Here is a 22,722-nt window from a genome sequence, read left to right as displayed (position 1 = left end):
ATACGTGAACTGTGTCTTATTAGTGGCTCAGATGGTAAAGAATCTGCCTGCAGTGCAGGAGACCCAGGTTAAGTCCCTAGATCTGGTAGATTCCCTAGAGAAGGGAATGGCTACCCACTCCAGTATTCTTGCCTGGGAAATCCCATGGACAGAGGCCTGGAGGGCTACACTGCAGTCCATGGGGTCACAGTCAGTCAGTCATGACTGAGCATCTAACACTTTCACTTTCAAAGCTGCTTAAAAAAGGAAAGAGAAAATAAACATACAAAAAAGGATATACGCCATAAGACTGGAATAGAAATAGAAGTCTTTATATTCACAAAGAATATAACATAGAATTATATTATAATTTGATTTTGGTACATGTTACAAATTATAAACATAAACATAATTTATAAATTATAAACATAAAGATAAAACAAACAAAAAAACACTAGATGCAGAGTGGCTTTACACTGTGCCATTTCACTACTGTGACTAAAACACGGGATTTTTGCCTTTTTGCAAGTGTAAGTCCTGTGGGGGTTAGATGAGGTTCAAAACCAAATTGGTTTGTACAACATACCAACAAGACGGATTCAACAGGAAAGTGTTAGTGCCTCTTAGTTCTGGTCTCGCACTAAGTGTTGTACAAAGGAAACAACCTGTAACATTTTGGATCTCACTTGTCAGATGGGCAGGATGATTCCTCTATGACTTGGGAGGCCAGGTCTAAATGCATAGGGGCATATACGAACTTAGACTGAGATGCTCCCATCTGAACCTAAATGCCAGTGGTTCTTGTCTTGTTCCTTTCCTTGAGTGAAAGCCATAATAGTTAGTCTTTCAATTTATTTCCTAGTTTTAAATAATCTGATGAACTACAGTAAGCCACCCATAACATCAATAAGTGTAATTTAATTAAACTGAAATTTTAAAATTGTAACTTAGGAGCAAGAGGAAAAAAATCAAATAAGCTGATATTAGGATCTGACTTTAAAGATGCTTTTACATCTCAGATTGTATTCTTAGAGCAGTACCTATTCAGCCTTAACTCTGATAAATTTCTAACCACATAACCACTAACCACATAGGATTAAGAGAAACAGTTTTAAAAAGATAAACCCAAGGTGCTGAAAGATCTAGATATGCTTTCTAAATCATTACATAAAGCAAAAATTAACTTTAATATGCATATATTACACTTACTAAATGAGGCACAAAGATTATACAAGAAAACACATTTCCAAAAGGCTGAAAACCAAGTTATTTTCTGGTTGAAGCAAATTAGTTAATTTATAAATAAATGGTTTTTCCTGTTTCAATTAATCTAAGGTTACTATATATAACTAAAGTTCCTTAAGAATTTACTGTCTCTCAAGGTTTGGCATGTAAGTAGATCATGTCCGTATATACTTTAAAGTTTACCAAATTCATTGATTGAGATCGTGGTTGCTGTCTATATTAGGGCTTACTACGACAGCTGCCATCTTTGGGGTTGCACAGTCAGACACGACTGAAGCGACTTAGCAGCAGCAGCAGCAGCAGGACAAACACCATTCGCTGACTTTGGAAATGTTTATTTTTTCTGAGCTGACACATTTCTAAGGAACACTAAACCATATGAATAAAAGACCTCTCACCATTTCAAAGGGCTGAAGTCCTAAGGGTTGAAAGAGAATGCGTTCAAAGAGTTAACAGTTCAAAGAGCTGTGTCTCCTTACAGTTGTTTTTTAAAGTAAATACTTAGTGTAAGAAAATATCCAATGCTTGCTGACAGGTGTTATTTAACATTTGCGACATTATCTCTAGAAAGATACCCCGATATCCAATTACCCCCACTCTACAGATGAAGGGAAGGGACAGAGTTGGGACAATAGGGCTAAAGTCACACTAATAAGTGTCAGAGCCAGGATCACAGTGTGACTCTCAAAATTAATGTGGATGCCAATCGCTGGGGGAACCTTGATAAGATGCACAGTTTGATTCCATAGTTCTGGGATAAGGCCTGAAGAGTATGCATTTCTAAGAAGTCAATACTCTTGATCCACAGTATTGAAGTAGTAAGATATTATAAGATGCAGTACCAGGCATCTGGATGCCTCCATATTCTTCCTGCTCTAGAGTATAAGCACATTTGGTGTAGAGGGTCTGAACCAGGAGCTTCAGTTTACAGATATGTCCTAAGCTATGCCATGGGATTTTGTTTCAGGCAAAGTTGTGATCATGTGCCAACGCCCTTCTCTGACGTTTGACATCTGTCTAGTGGAGCATTTCTTTCATTGCAGGGTAATTTATTCCTTCGTGGTTGGAACATATTTTTTATATTTTTTCTAGCATGTAGTAGACTGCTTGGATTATTGCCAAGAGCTGGGCACCAAGTTCCTATGCCTCTCTTCCTGGGCCCAGTTAGTCTATATTCCCCACCTCCTGACCTTGCTGTTAGGTGTAGCCAATGATTAAGTTCTAAATAGTGGAATATGAATGGAAGTGCTATGTGTCACCTCCAGGTCTGGCAAGTTCTCCGTGTTCTTCCCCTTCTGCCAGCTTGAAATGGAAAAGTATGTATCCTTTGAAAGCCACGGGGCTTCCCTGATGGCTCAGAAGGTAAAGAATCTGGCTGCAATGCAGGAGACAGGGGTTCGATCCCTGAGTCAAGAAGATCTCCTGGAGAAGAGAATGGCTACCCACTCCCTATTCTTGCCTGGAAAACTCCATGGATGGAGGAGGCTGGCTGGATGAAATCACAAAGAGTCAGACATGACTGAGCAACTAACAATTTGAAAGCCACATGTTGAAGATGATGGAGCCACAAAATTGAAGGAGTTTAGGTCTCTGAATCAGGACTAGGAGTGCTTGCTCACCAGTAATATCTATTCAGGCTTTATGTGAGAAATACATTTTCTAATGTGTTTAAGCCATTAAGCACGTTCATTGTTGTTACAGCAGCCAGCATTATTTTAATGTATAGATCCTTAGGAACTATTTACTGAACGAGTGGAAGAAGTATAGCATTTCTCTGCACTGTGACCTTGCTCACTGACTTAGGAAGAAGTAGAGAATTTCTATGCTATAAAACTACATGACAGAAAAATGGGCTCATATATAAGAGTTTAGTTTCTCCTGCAAGAGCCTCCACAATGTTAATGCAGAGCCTATTTTAGTGTGCTTTAGCACTTGATAGGGTAGCAGTGCCCAAGTCTGTGCAGTTCTCCAGATGGTAGAAGTTTATCATTTTCAGATTGGCATTTTCTGTGTCTACAAAATAAAATGCGTTAAAAGCTGCTTTCTTGTTCAGTTTTGTCGGAAGGAGGAATTTTTACTTAAGAGGTGGGCAATGAATGCGAGTGAATGGATAGTTGGGTAAAAAACTAAAATCTCACACCTATAACTTCAAGTGAACAATTATCTCCCATCCCCAAATATTTTCACAGTCCCTGAATGACTGATAACCTCTGCCGTTAATTCCTGAACTTGGTCCTTCCCTGGAACTTGGCTAAGTGCAATATAAATAAAAAATGATAAAAATAAAATCTGCTTTGGAGGACATAAGAAGGAATGTGAAAATCAAGCAGCTGGGCAAACATAGTTAAACCAAAGAGCTGCAGCTATAGATGTCAAGGTCACCTTCAAACAATCTGAAATCCACAGGATCTGGTGAGGAGTCCAGGCTGCCTTAACCTGCCTGGGCCTCTACTTCTTCATCAGTAAGATGAGAGAGTTCAGTGGTTCTCTACTCTTTGAGAACCACTACCCCCTTTCACATAAAATTTTAAAAACCTACTTTTAGTACAAGAAATAAAATTCATAGAAAACATAACCCATCTATGTTTAAAAAGTCAATGATGTTATAATTCATAAGTAGTATTTCAGAGTGAAAATGCCAGACACATCTGAACTAGAAGACATAATGAAATAGTCACATGCTTCATGTACCTACTTACAGAGAATAAATCTGGATTTTAAAGAGGCAAAAAACCAGAAGGCATTATATCCAAATATTAAGAGAAAAGGTAGAAAGAACCAGTCTTAAAATTAATACAAGAAAGAGGAGAATAACATAAACTGAGGAAGGACTCATACCCCAAATCAATTAACAGACTGCTAAAATAGAGAAAATCAGGTAGAGCTTGGCCGTATCTGTAACATGAAGCCACATAAAGATTTGTATGCTGTGATATGGGGTGAGGCAGTGAAGTAACACAGAGAACACATCTTTTATCTTGATAACTCACATGGACAGAGAGGCTCACATTCATTGAGCTTAGAGATCTTGCTGATGGGGTGGGGCAAAGAGGCCGGACTGGAAAAAGAATCAGTAATTTCCACAACAGAGATTATCCTGCTTCTATGTACGATGGCATAAAGGGAAGTATTTTTAAACAGATTTTAATGAAATTCAATGACAGCCTCACATTTCATGTGTCTCCAACTAATTCTAATCATTTACGCAAATGTTTACTATCTTTGTTAATAAATGAGTTCCTCTTACAACTCCCTCCTAGTATAGTCTCCCAATACCTAATTAGAGAAAAAAAGCAAAACAAAACAAAAAAAGAAATAAACATCTGGCCAACAGATGTTTGTTTTTTAAAACTCTAGTTTTTTTTCTTTTTTCTTTTTAACAGAAAACTAGGAAATGATAGACGTATCAGTAGTAACTATTTTAAAGAACAGTTAGGACAATTTTTAACAATGTGTTGCACAGGTGAAAATTAAGATGTTTGTGTATTATTTCTCAGACTATCAAGGAATACCAGGATAGTACCATGGGAAGGGGGAATTATTTTCTGCAAAAAAGCTACATTGAGAGATTCAATAAGAATCTCATGTTATATAATACCATTAGTTACAGGTCTTAAATATGCAAGAGAACAATAATGCACAAGTGAAGCCTACTGGACCTAGTATCTTCACTGGACCACAACCTAGCAAGAGAGCCTTTAAAAGAAACTTAAATTTATTATGTGTCAATTTGATTAGCACATCATACAACATTAAAACGAACCTCAGCCATTTCCCCTTCAGGGAAACATCATTAATTTTGTAACAAAAATTTTGAGAAAATACAATTTAACATTAAATAACTTTTTAAATAAGCAACTTAGTGTAGATGTTCTATACTAATTATTTTTTATAAGAGCATGAGCTTTGCAGTCAGACTTGGATTTGAACTCCAATCCTACAACTGAAGCCCCAATACTTTGGCCACCTGATGCAAAGAGCCGATTCATCTGGAAAAGACCCTGATACTGAGAAAGACTGAAGGCAAAAGGAGAAGAAGGCAACAGAGGATGAGACAGTCAGACAGCAAAACTGACTCAACGGACATGAATTTGAGCAAACTCTGGGAGATAGTGAAGGACAGGGGAGCCTGGTGTACTGGAGTATGTGGACACAAAGAGTCGAACACAACTTAGTGACTGAATAACAACAATCTACAACTCAGTATGTAAGATAACATATGCAAAGAGTTTAGCAACATTAGAGGCACAAAGTAAATCGCCAAATGTTACTTATTATTACTTCTAATCAAAGCTATGGTAGCTACCACTTATAAACACTTACTATGCATGTTTTATGAATGATTACATTTATTGCTCTTAATTATTGAATCAGTATTATTATCCCTGTTTAATACATGAAAACAGTGAAACTCAGAAAATGCTGAGAAACATGCCTAGTTCTGAATCCAGGTATGTCAGAAGCCAAAGGACCAATGCTGTTAACCGCCATGAAAAATTCTCGTTGGGAGAGAGGGGAAAGGGGAATTAAGAGTCTCTGTGTGTATGTTTGTGGGATGAGAGACTCAGGAGTTTACTATGAGAATTAGACTGTTTTCATGTTGATGGAACTTCTAAAAAATAATCAGTATTCATGTTCTGAATTATCTGGATAACTGCCTTAAAGCCAAATATGTTTCACAGCCCTGGTTTGCATCATTTAGCCTGGCGTGTTAAAGCCAGGCTCTGCTTTAGCTGTGGAAGCTTATGAGAACAGAGACTAACTTAATAGGGGAACGATGTGCTGAAGCTACATGAAGACCAACCACCACCACTATGCGCTACACAAAGAAACGTTACAGTTTGAACAAAGAGCGGGAGGACTGCGTCACCACACACGTGGTAGCAGGGGCATGCTGAATACGTAACCTGTGGCACAGGACTCAGTACCGTAATCATTCCACAGCTTCACCTTGGCAAAACACCGTCAGCCTCCACACCTAGTCAACGCTATTTTAAATTGCATTAGTTTCATAGTTTGTGTCTGATCTGTAAACTTTCGATTTTATATTTGTGCAAGCGCTATAAGCATAAGGCATTTATATGTAACTTTATATATACATAGATAACACTATAATAAATAAAGTAAAAAACTGAGGAGCTAAGAGAATTTTTCTGTATTAAAAGGGGATATGTGTTATTCAAGTTTGAGAAACAGGGCTCTATACTGCACTGCTTGTGTGTTTGGGCTTTAGCAGCACTTAACCTCTATCACCACATACTCCAGAGGATTTGTTAAGAGGATTAAATGAGATAAGGAATGTGGGAATGCCTAGCCTGCAGAAGGTATTATTACAATGATAAATTCTATCCCTTTTACCAGAAACAGGGACAATATGGAAGCTAAATATAGTCTAGGCTCTTGAAGTGTGGTCTTTCAACCAGGAGCATTGATATCACCTAAGAGCTTGTTAGAAATGGAGAATTGGGAACTTCTTCAGTGGCCCAGTGGTTAAGATTCTGGGCTTCCAAGGCAGGAGGCATACGTTCAACCCCTAGTCAGGGAACTAAGATTCCACATGCCATGTGGCATGGCCAAAAAAAAAAAAAAGAAACTGAAAATCCCAGGCTCCACCCTGACCTACTATATCAGAATCTGCATTTTAATGTATTCCTGGCTGATTTAACATATGCACATTAAAATTTGAGAAGCACCAGCCTAGGTCTCCATAGAGAAGGTTGACAATAAAATTTACTGCATTTTATACTGCTCTGTAGGCTAATTTACGGGATTAGAAAAATGCCAGGTACAGTGGCCATAAAAGACTGTCCTAACCCTGGGGTTCAATATAAACATTACCATTTTACTAACTAGCTCTTAATGGCTGTATTTGTATAGAGGGGGACTCTCTTTAAAAGGGATGTAACTTCTAATTCAAAAAGAACAAAATTTATTTTTAAATGAAAAATATTCAAAACTTTTGAGTTTTGAATAAACAAATCTCAAGATCACATCAATCAAAACTTTGTTAGGTCTCCTTTGCCCAAAAGCAATTAAAATCATTTACATATGTTCAGCTCGTGTTTAAATGTTTTGGTCCACACATCTGGTTTGACAAAGTCTTGGCTCAGTTTATGATGACTGTGATTACACTAACAAAACACACCATCAGAAAAAAAAAAAAAAGATATGATTGTATATGCAAAATGTGTTGGTTTTAACTGTTCAACAAAAATATTAGCTTACATTCAGCAGTTACGATTTTGTCAGTGTAATTTACCTAGAGAATATTTATACTTTTAATCTTGAACTCAGACTTTGTTCATGTTAGTTGCTCAGTCATGTCTGACTCTTGACATCCCATGGACTGTAGCCTGCTAGGCTCCCTTTGTCCATGGAATTCTCAAGAATACTGGAGTGGGTAGCCATTCCTTTTTCCAGGGGATCTTCTCAACCCAGGGACTGAACCTGAGTTTCCTGCACGGCAGGTAGCTTCTCTATCATCTGAGCCATGAAGGAAGACCTGAACTCAGAGGCCCTATACATTTAAATCACGTTGTACTTAAGATTCAGAGATGCTGTTCTTAGAAACACAGAAAACAAAGTTAGTAACTAATATCCAAGGGAGTCACTAATATCTAAAAAGACCTTGATACCATCTTTTCAAGGGCTATTTTGGTAAAATCAAAGCTTAAACTAGGCTATTTATTGCTTTATGTTCTCTACATATGGGCCATTTAAACCACAAAGAATGCAAAACAAACCAGATTACTGTGTGTAAATATAAATATGTATGTAGATATAGATATACACGTATAAATGGTTAGACCCTCTAGGCAATCCTTATAATCTGTGTTTATGATGCGACCTTCAGTTCAGTTTAGTCTCTCAGTCATGTCCGACTCTTTGCGACCCCATGAATCGCAGCACTCCAGGCCTCCTTGTCCATCACCAATTCCCGGAGTTCACTCAGACTCACGTCCATCGAGTCGGTGATGCCATCCAGCCATCTCATCCTCTGTCGTCCCCTTCTCTTCCTGCCCCCAATCCCTCCCAGCATCAGAGTCTTTTCCAATGAGTCAACTCTTTGCATGAGGTGGCCAAAGTACTGGAGTTTCAGCTTTAGCATCATTCCTTCCAAAGAAATCCCAGGGCTGATCTCCTTCAGAATGGACTGGTTGGATCTCCTTGCAGTCCAAGGGACTCTCAAGAGTCTTCTCCAACACCACAGCTCAAAAGCATTAAAACCCTCCTTTATCCTTCTCGTTCTTTGGCAACTGCAAACCAAGAGTCCATCCCATACTGTGAGGTATACTGGCACCTACCCAGGTGAAACACTCTGGTGCTTGTTGATTATGACTATAACCTAAGAGAACCACAATCTGAAAGTCACTGGCTAACTCTAATCTTAAGAGGCTTACATGCTATCTTGTAGTAACTTTTGGTCCTTAATACAATCAACCCGTTACTAGAACCATAAAAATTTTCTCTTTCCAGGGCAAATTCCAATAATTTCTGTTCATATATTAAGCAATTTAAACTATATACATACATACATAGACAATGTACCAGGGGAAACACCAGGAGTGATTTTGTAGCTCATACTGAACCTACATTTTCTGGCTTTCCTATTAACTGCAGCAAAGGAAAGATTAAACCATTATCTATAGTTTGAATTCATTAAATAATATCTGAGCAAAGACAGGTAGAAACAGGCAAGCCATGTTTTGCTACTACAGTGATTATACCCATCTCTCTCTAGAAATGAGATTAAATCATTTTGAACTTCAGACATTTGATAAAAAAAATCTATATCCATTTACCCTAAAAAGTAATCTAAAAATCCTCTATTAGTCTCAACTATTATAGAGGGTTTACTTTAGAAAAAATAAACATAATGCAGCATCAGCCAATGAAATAAGATATATATTAAATAAAGAAAAAAAATCTTTAAGATACGAACCACCTGGTCTCTAAACCTTGAGTCTAATAAATACTGAGCTTTTCTCAGAAGGTCTTTTTGCCATCAAGAAATAGCAAAATAGATGAGTTAAGAATGAATACAGATAAGTTAGGAACCCAAATATATACTGAAGCAAGAAACATACTTATTTAAAAATCATATTATGTCTTCCATGAGCTAATTTAAATTAACTTAACAGTCTATAAGTAGTTTCTACCTCAATTCAACTAGCATTTGTCATGACAGAAATTTAATTAAATTAAGGACTTGATGCTTTGAATTAATATCAGATGCTAGGGGTCATCTCCACCCATTTATTCTCTAATGTGTATATCCTTGAAAGTGGTATGTGTCATCTAGGCAGATATACCCTGAACGTTACTCTATCATTTCAACATCAAGGTCACTATGCTCCCCTCTTAGGATTTAGTACATTGAAAGAACTTCATTACATAACATTTCAGACAGCTATATAAAAGCATGAATCTGGTCCAATACCAAATTCAGTTTCACCGAGAAGAGCAACCTTATCTTTAGTCATCATTAAATTATTAAATGCAGTTGATATGTATATAGCCCCATACCACCTTTACACTCTAGGACATCATTTGAACATTCTGGCTTGTGATTAATCATTAATATATTGCTGTGAATATTGCAAAGGGATATCTTTTATAAAGTATTGCCTATAAGAAATTGTAAAATTTGGTTCCAAACAGCAAAGTAGCTTGAACCTTCTAAGGAAATGATTCAGGCCAGATGCCAACGTAAGGTAGCCAAGTCCAGCTATAACAGAGAAAAGTTGGTGTATTTTTACAACTGGTCCTAGTGAAACGCCACCTCAAATACAATCTAAGAATTGACTAGAGAAGATTAAGCTAATTTTTCAGATTTTTAAAAGTCAAGGTTCAAAGGATTGAAGTAATACTGTTTGAGATGAAGGTTAATACCAGACATCTGACTGGCTGTCTAGACCCGATGACCTAGGGAACATAACAGGAAGTCCTTAACAAATAAGCATATGCGAGGAACAAGTGGTTTTGATTACTGGCAGAAAGCAGATGTGTCCATTACATGCAGAAGATAAGATTGGTTTTCTGAGAAATGTAAAGGCCCTTCTTGTTTATGCAGGAAAATAGAGGATGGGGTTAACACAACTACAGGGCATTTCTCTATCATAAATGAAAAATGATGCTTCTTTTATCTCCACTGAAGAACTAATTTGGACCTAAGGGAGTGGGACCCTTGGAAGCATCAATCCTGAGCGCATTAGAAGAATTCTAATTTGTCTTCTCCGAACTGCCAGTGTACATGATGGGGTGAGGGAGACTGAGGGGTGGGGTGGGGCGGGGAATGCAGGAATTAAAAGGAGTATTTAGAAACCCAGATGGAAATGATGTCAGTGTGACCTTCATTCAAGAAGTAACATTTAAAATGGCTACACATGCCTCTCGCTAAAGTGTAGCGCTGGAGAAGGAGAAGGCCAGAAGATACCTGGACAAAATAGGAGGGGATCCTAAGGGTTGGGATTCTGCACTAACAATTCTTGTTCCAAGAAAAGGGAAGTCACTCAACATGTGCCAAGGACAAGCGGAGTGTCCTGTAGCCCTCCCTCAAGGATATTTATTCTCATTGAAAAACTAACTGAAGACACCCCACCGCACAGCATTTTTCATCCAAAGATATCAAAAGCCCTTTCTGAATGCTATCCTTATGATACCTCTGTGAGGTAGCTAGCATAATTCTAATTTTTAGTCAAGCTAAGGCACAAATAGAGCCTGAGTTGCAAAAGTGGTCTGCCGTTTTGCTCATGTCAACACACTTCCTTCATATTGACGTAGGCAACTCAAGACACACTGCTAGGAAATGTCCGCAGAGGAAGTAGACCTAAGAGCCAAATAGAATCATTCACACTCTGGGAAGGCAGCACTCTGTAAAGTTCCCCGATGGCATCTCAGGAGATACCCTCTACTAAGATTACTAATATGCGCTGTCCTGTTGAATATGGAGACCAAACCACCTCTGATGGTAGGAAAAGGCTGGAGCAACAGCCTTCTTGTTTTTCTTCCACTGTTGTGGCCATAACAGGGACAGTCTTAAGTCATACAAGCTCAGCAACTTTAGTCCTTAAGTCTTTATCTTAACTGGTGCAGGAAAGTTCTAAGACCTGTATCTTGCTAATGATTTCTGACATTTTTGATCAGATACTTTTTTCCCTACATCCTTGATCCCAGATGATTCTTTTATCCTCACCAAATTATCTTTAATAAAACATAATGCCAGGATCTGAAGCAAACAATGCATCCGGTCAGCATACATTGGTTCTATATATTTTGAGAAACACTTGCATATACACAGAAGGCGTGCAATGTGAGAGGCATGATGTGAATGATATTGCAGCTTGTCTAATGGAGAATCCAGTGTCCTTCCAGGAAACTGAAGATACTCAGAAGTTGCTCCCCAATTGCTGTTAACAACCCTCTAAAAGTGAACATTTTCATTTGATACAAATATACAAATTTAAAATAAGTGTACAGTTCAGAATGGCCTATCATTTTCAGATTGCCTATGTGCCAGAAAATATACAGTCAATAAAAAAATACCAGAGAGGTGGGGGACAAAAGGCTCTCTGGAGCTGTACAGCAAAAATGAGCATTGCTTCAACAGGTAGTGGATCTGCGGAGAAAGTGGAGTCTTTAGAAACCAGATGGCTGAATGACAGCAGGTCACAAATCTGGTGATGGAAGATAAGACGTATAGTAAGGCCCATTTTCCTGCAGAAAGGAAAAATGACAAGAACATTAAATACTAAGACCAATGTAACTGGGAATATAAAAGAGAAGGATTTAGAGTCAATGATATAATATATGTGAAATGTCCAGCACATGCCTGGAACACTGCAATTTCACTGGGGTCAGTCAGAATTGCTATAATGTAGGCAGAAGTAATCAGGATAATGATACTTAAAAATATTACCATTTATTAACATTCAATATGCCAGACACTTAATCAGCACTTTTCTTTCATTATCCTTTTATATCCTCACATAATGCCATGAAGCAGGTAACATCCACATTTTACAGAACAGAAAACTGAGGGTCACATAGATTAAATCACCGAGCTGGCAACCAAAACAGCCTGAATTTAAATACATGTCTATTCAAATCTAAAGCCCAGATTCTTTCGTATTAGACTGTGTTGTCCTGCTGTGTGCTGAATCTTTGAGATAAACAAAAATTCTCCTTGAGGAATTTAATAACCAGATCAGCAGAAAACAGCTTCTTCATGACATGCCTGAGTGGCAAGGCTTTTAACAAGGACAGTTTTTAGGGCACTCAGGATCAAGATGGAGAATCAAATGCCAGAATTTTACTGTCAAATGCAGAAAGCAACAAATCAGCGTAAGGGGAAAGTTTTTGACTTTATCTTGGCTAACTTTATCTTAAAAATCAAGACAGTTTTAGCCGGTCTCTAAATTAGATTTATGAGACTTAAGATTCATTTCCTGTTATTAAAGTATTTCTTTGATGAGTAACTTTTTTAGTAAGCTATAAACAAAAAATGCTCAAAGTAAGATAACAATTAGATATGAAGAATGAGGTAGGGTGAAAAATAGCATTGCTTGAGGGTATATTTCCATTATAGTTCTGGAGCATTGAATCTATTCGGTCTTAAACACAGTAGGAAGGTAAATGTTATTTGAGAGACTAAGTCAATCAAAAGTTCTGTATTCTTCAGAGCAGACGCTTTGGAGCAGAAATTGATCTGGGACCTAAACCAGGAAAACAAAGAGAATATCTAGGAAAACTTTCTTTTTTTAAAACTTTCTGATTATAAACCTGACAAGATAGCAAAAAGATTAAAAAAATTTTTTTTGGTAGAACCAAATCTGAAGACTGGCTACATTTTGGGATACTTGGGGGGAAAAAAAAAAAAGGAAATTTTTTTATTTTGTATTTTAGAATTTCCTACCAAGATCTGTTATACTAACCCCACCAGTATCCTCAATATTATGCACAGATGCTATGCTTAAGATACATGCCTGAAGAGAGAAATCCTGAAGTTCAATTAAAAAGAAATGGTTTACTATCTATCTTTAAGATTTCTCCGTTTTATTCCACTATGGTATTTTTCTAAGCTTCCTATATTAACATTAAATTGTGATAAAGTAAGAAGGGAAAATCTAATTCTTAATGCTATGAAATAGATCTTTTATATTAGTCTCACACTGTGGAAGAGCCTGCTGAGCAATCAAATATTTTCTCTATTTCTGGAAACAACTGTAAAACTTTGAAGAATTGTGACCAGGTAAATCTCTACACTCTCTTCTCTGACTATATGAATGCTGACCAGCTCCCTTTCTGAAATGGTCTCAGTACCATTTTGATCTAGATAGATAAAAATTACCTTCTAATTAACATCAAAAGTGACTTTTAATCCTATAAAACTTCTGTTGCTATTCTAAGTCACATAAGATCCAGAAAAATAGAAGCTGACTGCCAATGGCACCCCACTCCAGTACTCTTGCCTGGAAAATCCCATGGACAGAGGAGCCTCGTAGGCTGCAGACCATGGGGTCGTGAAGAGTCAGACACGACTGAGCGACTTCACTTTCACTTTTCCCTTTTCCCTTTCATGCATTGGAGAAGGAAATGGCAACCCACTCCAGTGTTCTTGCCTGGAGAATCCCAGGGACGGGGGAGCCTGGTGGGCTGCTGTCTATGGGGTTGCACAGAGTCGGACACGACTGAAGCGACTTAGCAGCAGCAGCAGCAGCAGCAGCATATCATACATTCACCAAATAATCTACTATGGGCAAAGCATTCTTGAAGATGATAATCAAATTGACCAACAATACACTCATTTCCTTTTCTCTAAGCATATTTTTAATTCTTTCTAGGAAAGGAAAAGCTTTTCTTTACAAGGAAATACCTATCCAATTTCTAGACCTTCACTTCAACGTCTCATTTGTTGTTCAGTCACTTAGTTTGTAACCCCGTAGACTGCAGCATGCCAGGCTTCCCTATCCTTCACTACCTCCCGGAGCGTGCTCAAACTCATGTCCATTGATTGAGTTGATGATGCCATCCAATCATCTCATCCTGTGTTGCCCCCTTCTCCTCCCATGCAGCACCTCAAACCTAATGTGTCACAAACTTAAGAGACCACCTGTCTCCTCTCTCTGAGCGTCCCAGTGCTATTTCTCCAAACTGCTTCTCTGGGATGGTGGCAATAACATTCTCCAAGTCTTCCAAAGCAGAAATGTTGGCAGTTACCTCAGGCTTCTTTCCTCCTTTATTCCTCCCAGTGGTTGGCTGCTTGGTCACCATAATGCTGGGGATTTTATTCCCTAAAATATCTAATTTTAACTATCCCTTAAGATCTTCAAACCTTACCATTATCACTACCACCGCCTAGCTCTAGTCTCAAGCCTCCCCTGACTTTCTTGAATAGCCTCTTACTTGTCTCCTTGCCTAGGGTCTTACTCTGTCTAATCCTTCTCTACATGGTTTCTTTAGCCATCTTTCTAAACAGGAACACAAAAGTTCTCCATGTACAACACTCTCCACTGACCACAAAGGCACCAAAGGACTGCGGCATAAAGTGAAGAGCTCCAGGATCTAGGGATGTGCTCTCTGCCTGCTCTGTCCACATCATCTGCTGACACCTTCTGCTGTTTCTTCTCTCTTCTTATTCCTCTCCTTGGCCTTAGGTATAGAGCACCTAATATTTCAGTTTTAGAAAGCTCTAGTAGGCAATGGCACCCCACTCCAGTACTCTTGCCTGGAAAATCCCAAGGACGGAGGAGCCTGGTAGGCTTCAGTCCATGGGGTTGCGAAGAGCCGGACACAACTGAGCGACTTCACTTTCACTTTCACGCACTGGAGAAGGAAATGGCAACCCACTCCAGTGTTCTTGCCTGGAGAATCCCAGGGATGGTGGAGCCTGGTGGGCTGCTGTCTATGGGGTTGCACAGAGTCAGACATGACTGAAGCGACTTAGCAGCAGCAGCAGTACAGATACAGAGAGATAATCCAGAGATGATGTTATATTGCAGTTTATTTAATTTTGATTAATAAAATTATTAATTAGGCCTGTATTTGATAGATTAAATCTTAAAAAAAAAAAAAAAAACCTAAAAGCACATACATATAAGACAGAAAAACAAAACCAAGCTTGAGGATGGTGTTGATATTTAATGAAAGCCTTCTTTGTAGGCCCTTAAGAATATAGAAAGGGCTCCCCTAGTGGTTCGGTGGTAAAGTATCTGCCTGCCAGCGCAGAAGATGTGGGCTCGATCCCTGTGTCAGGAAGAACCCACTCCAGTATTCTTGCCTGGAAAATCCGATGCACAGAGAAGCCTGACGGCCTACAGTCCATAAGGTTAAAACAGTCAGACATGACTGAGCACACCACCTATCACATAAAGGGAAACAGGAATCGCAACTGCAGTTGGAGAAATTTTAGAGAAAAAATGTCTTGTAGAATATTTACTTTACTATATATATGTTGTACGATAGTTAAGGAAGAATAATTCACTTTAAGTTTAAGATAACCTACATATATATGCTCTGCTTCATCCCCCAAAATATGCAATCAGCATTAATTAAATAAGGCAACTGATAATTGCCTTACCATCACTTGCCTTATTTGGCAAGCATGTTACACTTTTTTAACTACTCAAGTGATAGTGAATAACCACAAAGGACTAGAGCTCAGATGAAATTCTAGAGTAGCCATTTCTTAGTGTTTAATATACTGTGTAAGTAACAATGTTAATATTGTTGATTGACACTCTTACAAACGTTATACAAACGGAACTTTTAGTAGGGTAAAGACTAAAATAGGTTACTTGGCTTACAATGAATGCTGAAAAATGCTGGATATCAACAGATTCTTTTGGTTCTATTTATGTAGATGAAAAGTCATTTAGTCTTAATAAAATCAGGCAGAGGTATGTCTCAGAGGTGGTGGAAAACTGATAACACAAGCAAGGACTGGATTTATACTTACAGTGAAAATGTTTATCATTGAAAAGAGGGGGAAGGCCCTAGGGGGGGGAAGGCCTCTCTTAGAATCAAACATTTTCCTAAAAGTTACCTTAGGAGAAGAATGTCAAATGATATATCCAGTTTACTAAAACACATTAATTGTATTAACAGCATCTTATAATGAAAAGATTATGCGCTTAGACCCACTGCATTATAAAACAGTTACAATAATACCCTAGGTGAGGAAGAATTCCTGGTACTTCTTACCCTGGCATCATATTCAAGGACGAAAGGAGGAAAGTCGATCTGTTCTGGAGAGATGGCAGAAAACAGCTGGTGGAGGCTGTCCACATGGTGGATTTTGTCCTTCAGTCCTGAGACAGAAAAGGTGGTAAAAAACCATGTTGATACCTGATTAATAGAAGAAAAAAAAAATGATTTAAGACTGGCAAGAATCAGAAATACACACATGATCTTGAAAATTTATGTTAGATAAAAACGATTTCAGAATTGAAGTTGGTTTCAAAAAAGTCTTATAATGAGCAGTGTTTTTTGAAATGCAGGTCGCGGTGCATCACTGAATTATGCAATCAGTTTAGTGGACTGTGAACAGTATTAAGAACAACAGAAAGAAACATGCTAGAGCAACAATTCCTAAGGACTGTAGTAAGAATGCGCTTTGTCTCCTGAAGCTCAGCTTCTGTCATATGCCTGTGCCTGTAGTGTCCTGTGATGTGATGCAATGTGCTTTTTGTTGTGGGTAGTGGTCAAAACCACTGCACTCTGATGGAATACTGCCTCACTGGTACTGTGAAAACGTTTAACACCTCCAAATCTCAGAAACACTTTTCACTTTTTTTAAAATGAGATTGAAACTTTTTGCCAATTTTTGAAACATTTATTTTTCAGTGGACACTTGGCATGCGATCTCTCAAAGTGCATTTTCTATGGATGAGCCACTCTTGGTCATTTTACTTCACAACATGCAATTTTTCTATAAAGATAACCTGTAAAATTTGCTCAATGCAAAAAACAAACAAACAAACAGAATTCTTGACAGCAAACAATACTGGCATGAACTAGGTAACAGCTAGAACTTACAAATTATTATTCATCTACCCAAACTGACCACCATAAATAGTCTTGTTTACCACAGGCTTGTACAACAGTTCTGTGAGGCAGGTATCCCCACTTATAGAAGAAGGTAATCTACGTATATGAATTCTCAGTGTACTGGCACAGCACATTCCAAGGTATAACCAGGTACATTATAAATATACTACACGCCACTTTGGGCAACTGCCCATCATTTTGTTAGTCTCTCTGACAGCCTATCATGGTTTTCAGGGCTTGTTCCAAGCCTTGCACATATTCCTAGTCCCTAATGCAAAATATGTCCTTCATGCTCACTTATGAGAAAAAGCGTGGACTAACAGAGCCAACACGGAACTTATCTTTATCAGAATCTCGCCCAAACTTCCAGACTTGGCAGAGACCCATCTCCATTTCTCCCTGACAGCTCCAGATTATCCCATCTATTGAATTCTCACAACCTTATGTTTAAATCTCATGTACAGCACTCATTTCTATTTCACAGGAATATAAACAGTTTCTTATAATTTCCCTAGCACTTGGCAGGCAATCATAGAATGGTCTACAGTTTTAAAAGCTACAGACAGAACCATGCATTCATTGAAAAAGAATGAATGAATGATGATAAGATCTATTTCATAATGAGTTTTATGACCTGGGTCACTATTCTATTTTGGCTGTACTATGAAAGACTGGTGTAAGGCCTCAATATTAACTTTACCCTCCGTACCCTCACCTTAACAAGTTTATTTGGAGGGTGGTGGAGGGGAGGGGGACACACTCAGCCTTTCTAGAACAAAGTGAGTTAATATAAATCAAATTAGGCAGTCATTTAATTACACACCAATCCCCAGTTTTTTTACATCATTTTTTTTTAAATACAGGCTGTTATATACCTAACTGACATAAACTTCTGCAAACTAGATGAGTGAAAATTCTAGATTAGGATACAACCAGCCAAGAGTTAGCTGATAAATTAGTAAGAGCTTCAGAGAGGCCATGGAGATTTTAGAGATCCTAGGAAGAGTTCAAGAGAATAAGACTGCAGAGTCAGAACAGAGAAGTATCTCGAGGATGTATTAGGAGATGCATTTGCACAAGGAGTTACATATTTCCTGGGAATCTACTAAGTTCTAAGCATTGTGCACAGCTTTCAATAATACAGGCTAACAGTGACATGGCCATTCCTCTAATGAGGAATTAGATTCTAGTAAAGGAGCCAGCTCATAAGCAGAATAACAATCTCCTAAGGCCAAAAAAAAAAAAAAAAACCTAAATACAATGAATGGTTCAAGGACATACACAACTACCTGTCCTAGGCAAGGCACCATGCTACTTGGATAAAAGTATAAAATTATGGAGCCAGAAGAAACTACACAGGGAATTTGTGTTCCATGGTCTCTTACCTCAGGACATTTTTACATGCTGCTTTGTTTACTCCTAACCCCCTTTTCTTCAATTCTTTGCCTGGTGAAAACTTGTCCTTCAGAGCTCAGGTCACAATTCACCTCCGTGAGAAAGCTTTCACTGACCACCCTCCACCCAAAGTGCGAGACGCAGCTTTCCTCTAAGAGTTCCAACACCACCGTGTTACTCATATTACTGTGTAACTGACGTTCTCTGTGGTAGTAACTGATTCTTTCAACCAATTCCCCCTGTGGGGATTGTCTCCTTCAATACTGTATTTGTAGGGTCTAACCAAAGCCCAATGTGAAAAGTAAGCAATTCAATATATGTTGAAAGAATTAACAAATAGTTTCTGGACTTACGACTTTACTATGTAGGGATGGTCTAATATTCTTCCATTCTACAATAAAAACAAATGTACTCCAATCTGGGCCCAGTCTCTTCATCTACAAAGTGAGGAAGTTACACCCGAATGATTTTTAAAGTCCCTCTTAGTTACACAGTTCTGTGAAAGGACTCGACTACGCTGCACATACTGACATGGTGAGGGGCGGTGGTAAATTCAAAGAGAAGGTGGGGTTTAGGAAGAATGGGCAGTGATCATATATACACTCAGGATCTGAAGGACAAACACATTTCTCCATTGCATTTTTTCCCCATTACCTCCCTTACATTCTTCGGGCATTAACAAGAGAATGTTACTCAAAGCAGACGGAAGTTGAAACTTAGTTAAAAGTTTTCTGTCAGGGAGACCCAAGAGCATTGTCTTCAGTTTTTGTTTTATTTTTATAAAGCTCAGCTTTTAATTTTTAAATCAGTTCCGTTTAGTAGCTCAGTCGTGTCCAACTCTGCGACTCCATGGACTGCAGCATGCAAGGCCTCCCTGTCCATCCCAACTCCCAGAGTTTACTCAATGTCCATTGAGTCAGTGATGCCATCCAACCATCTCATCCTCTGTCGTCCTCTTCTCCTCCCGCCTTCAATCTTTCCCAGTATCAGGGTCTTTTCAAATGAGTCAGTTCTTTGCATCAGGTGGCCAAAGTATTGGAGTTTCAGCTTCAGCATCAGTCCTTCCAATGAATATTCAGGACTGATTTCCTTTAGGAGGACTGGTTGGATCTCTGTGCTGTCCAAGGGACTCTCAAGAAGCGATGGTGGCAGATGCGTGGGTTGGTGGTGCCTGCTGCAGGGTCAGGGGCACTGAGTGTAGCAGTGCTGCATGGCACCTTCTGAAGGAGGTCACCATTATCTTCATTACCTCCACCATAGTTTGGCCTCAGGTCAATTAACAGGGAGGGAACACAGCCCTGCCCTTCAACAGAAAATTGGATTAAAGATTTACAAGCATCTGCCCATCAGAACAAGACCCAGTTTCCCTCTCAGTCAGTCTCTCCCATCAGGAAGCTTCCATTAGCCTCTTATCCTTCTCCATAACAGGTCAAACAGACTGAAAACCACAATCACAGAAAACTAACCAATCTGATGACATGAACCACAGCCTTGACTCACTCAGTGAAACTATAAGCCATGCCATGTAGGGTCACCCAAGACAGACGGGTCATGGTGGAGAGCTCTGACAAAACGTGGTCCACTGGAGAAGGGAATGGCAAACCATTTCAGTATTCTTGCCTTGAGAACCCCATGAACAGTAATTTTCAATTACTTACAACATAAGCCATACATATACATTTATTTAGGTAAACTTGCATTACTCAGTATCTATTATTTTAAAAAACTGAAGAAAACTTTCCAGGTAAGGATACTGGAGTGGGTAGCCATTCCCTTCTCAAAGGGTTCTTCCCGACCCAGGGATTGAACCCAGGTCTTCCAAACATGGAGGCAGATTCTTTACCATCTGAGCCACCTGGGAAGCCCAAAGAAAACTAAACATTTGAAAAAAAGACTGCTAGAATATTCTGTGAATTCCAGAAATTATTTCACCCAATTATTCATAAGTGCAGAGCCAAGAACATGGGATCACAAAACAACATAAACTAGGAAAAGATTGTTCACATGTGTGCACTTAAGTGATCTAATAGAGCCAGAGTCAACAGTGGGTTTAAATATTATTAGCTTGTGTTCTATTAGGAAATATCAAAAAAGAAAGAAAGTAGTGATTTATACGAGCAGTCAATTTATTATCACTTTGGGTGGAGTGCACTGGAAAAGATCTGAGAAGTACGGAAATCAGAAGAGTGTGATTCAATTGTTTTATTATCCCTTGATTTCTTTTCATCTCATTCTTTTATAATTACAACCACTCCATTTACAGTTATTGACTTAGTATAAAATAATGGTGGATTTCTTTACATATGAGCTTTATTCTCAGTCCTCCAATGGTTTCTCCATGCCAAAATGCTATGGAAAGGTAATGTAATGGTTCTCGCTTCATGCATTTCCCCTTCAGCCTCTGCCCAACCTGTCATTCGCATGGACTCCTACATGAAGCAGTTCTAGTGACAGCCAAAGCGAGTGGCTCTAACACTGAAACTTCTGGTAACGTTTATCCACTGATGTCACAGTGAGGGAAGGAAAGCTGTTCACTGACTCCCTCATGTGTGGGGGAGGAGAGGTTAAGTCAGATCTTAGCCAACAGTGGCTATATATTTTCATAAGTCTGGTGAATTCACAAAGGAATACTCTTTAGATAAGTTTGAATTTGTGGTGAGTAAAAAACAGTTTTGACCATTAAAAAAATTATGAAAGTGTTCCAACATTTACCGAAGTTGAAAGAATTTTACAAGGAACACAGGTATAGAAACCACTCAGACAATCATTAACATTTTCCTTAAGTTTTCTTTTTTTAAATTGTTTTGTTTTATATTAGTTCTGTCATTCATAATAAATTAATAGGATTCAACTTTTTCTAGCTTTATGAATAGATACTGAGGACCACAAAAACATCTTTTAAATTTTAGCCATTCTAGTAGGAAGGTAATATCTCACGTTGCTTTCATTTGTAGTTTTCTAATAACTAATTGTGCTTGATATCTTTTCATCTGCTTACTTGCCATCTGTGTATCTTCTGGTTAAGCCAGATTTTTGTACAAATCTTTCGTCTATTTCTAAACTGTTTCCTTATTACTTAGAGATTTCTTTATATATTCAAAAAACAAGACCTTTATTAGATAAATGTTTAATTTACAAAGATTTTCTCTTAGGCTGCAGTTGATCTTTTCATTCTCTTCAGTTCAGTTCAGTCACTCACTCGTGTCTGACTCTTTGCGACCCCATGAATTGCAGCACGCCAGGCCTCCCTGTCCATCATAAACTACCGGAGTCTACCCAAACCCATGTCCATCGAGTCGGTGATGCTATCAAGCCATCTCATACTCTGTCGTCCCCTTCTCCTCCTGCCCCCAATCCTTCTCAGCATTAGGGTCTTTTCCAATGAGTCAACTCTTTGTATCAGGTGGCCAAAGTATTGGAGTTTCAGCTTCAGCATCAGTCCTTCTAATGAACACCCAGGACTGATCTCCTTTAGGATGGACTGGCTGTATCTCCTTGCAGTCCAAGGGACTCTCAAGAGTCTTCTCCAACACCACAGTTCAAAAGCATCAATTCTTCAGTGCTCAGCTTTCTTTATAGTCCAACTCTCACATTCATATATGACTACTGGAAAAACTACAGGTTTAATTAGATGGACCTTTGTTGGCAAAGTAATGTCTCTGCTTTTCAATGTGCTATCTAGGTTGGTCATAACTTTCCTTCCAAGGAGTAAGCATCTTTTAATTTCATGGCTGCAATCATCATCTGCAGTGATTTTGGAGCCCCCCAAAAATAAAGTCTGACACTGTATCCATTGTTTCCCCATCTATTTCCCATGAAGTGATGGGACCAGATGCCATGATCTTAGTTTTCTGAATGTTGAGCTTTAAGCCAACCTTTTCACACTCCTCCTTCACTTTCATCAAGAGGCTTTTTAGTTCCTCTTCACTTTCTTCTCCTAACTATCTTCAAAAGAGCAGAAGTTTTTAATTTTTATAAAGTTCAATTTCTTTTATAGATTATGCTTTTGGTGTTAATTTAAGAAATAACTTGCTTTACTCAAGGTCACACAGAACT

General features: G+C 38.5%; 1 protein-coding gene across 3 annotated transcripts in view; it reads right to left on the bottom strand.

Moving 5' to 3' along the window:
- Positions 1-276: 276 nt before the first annotated feature.
- The window catches only part of GDAP2 (ganglioside induced differentiation associated protein 2), a 75,380-nt gene continuing 52,934 nt past the window's right edge, over positions 277-22,722 (bottom strand). The window contains exons 13-14 of one of the 3 annotated variants that reach the window (XM_005895282.2): positions 16,426-16,569; positions 277-11,940 (exon numbers count right to left, since the gene is read on the bottom strand). In XM_005895282.2, coding sequence (XP_005895344.1) covers positions 11,893-11,940; positions 16,426-16,569 — 192 coding nt within the window. In that variant the 3' untranslated portion in view covers positions 277-11,892. Of the gene's footprint in view, positions 11,941-15,272; positions 15,584-16,425; positions 16,570-22,722 lie in introns of those variants that run through there. The other 2 variants (XM_070367418.1, XM_070367417.1) reach the window with 2 other exon arrangements.

This window comes from Bos mutus, chromosome 3 (assembly GCF_027580195.1).
Source record: "Bos mutus isolate GX-2022 chromosome 3, NWIPB_WYAK_1.1, whole genome shotgun sequence".
Taxonomy (NCBI): domain Eukaryota; kingdom Metazoa; phylum Chordata; class Mammalia; order Artiodactyla; family Bovidae; genus Bos; species Bos mutus.
This window is presented reverse-complemented; position numbering and strand designations above follow the sequence as displayed.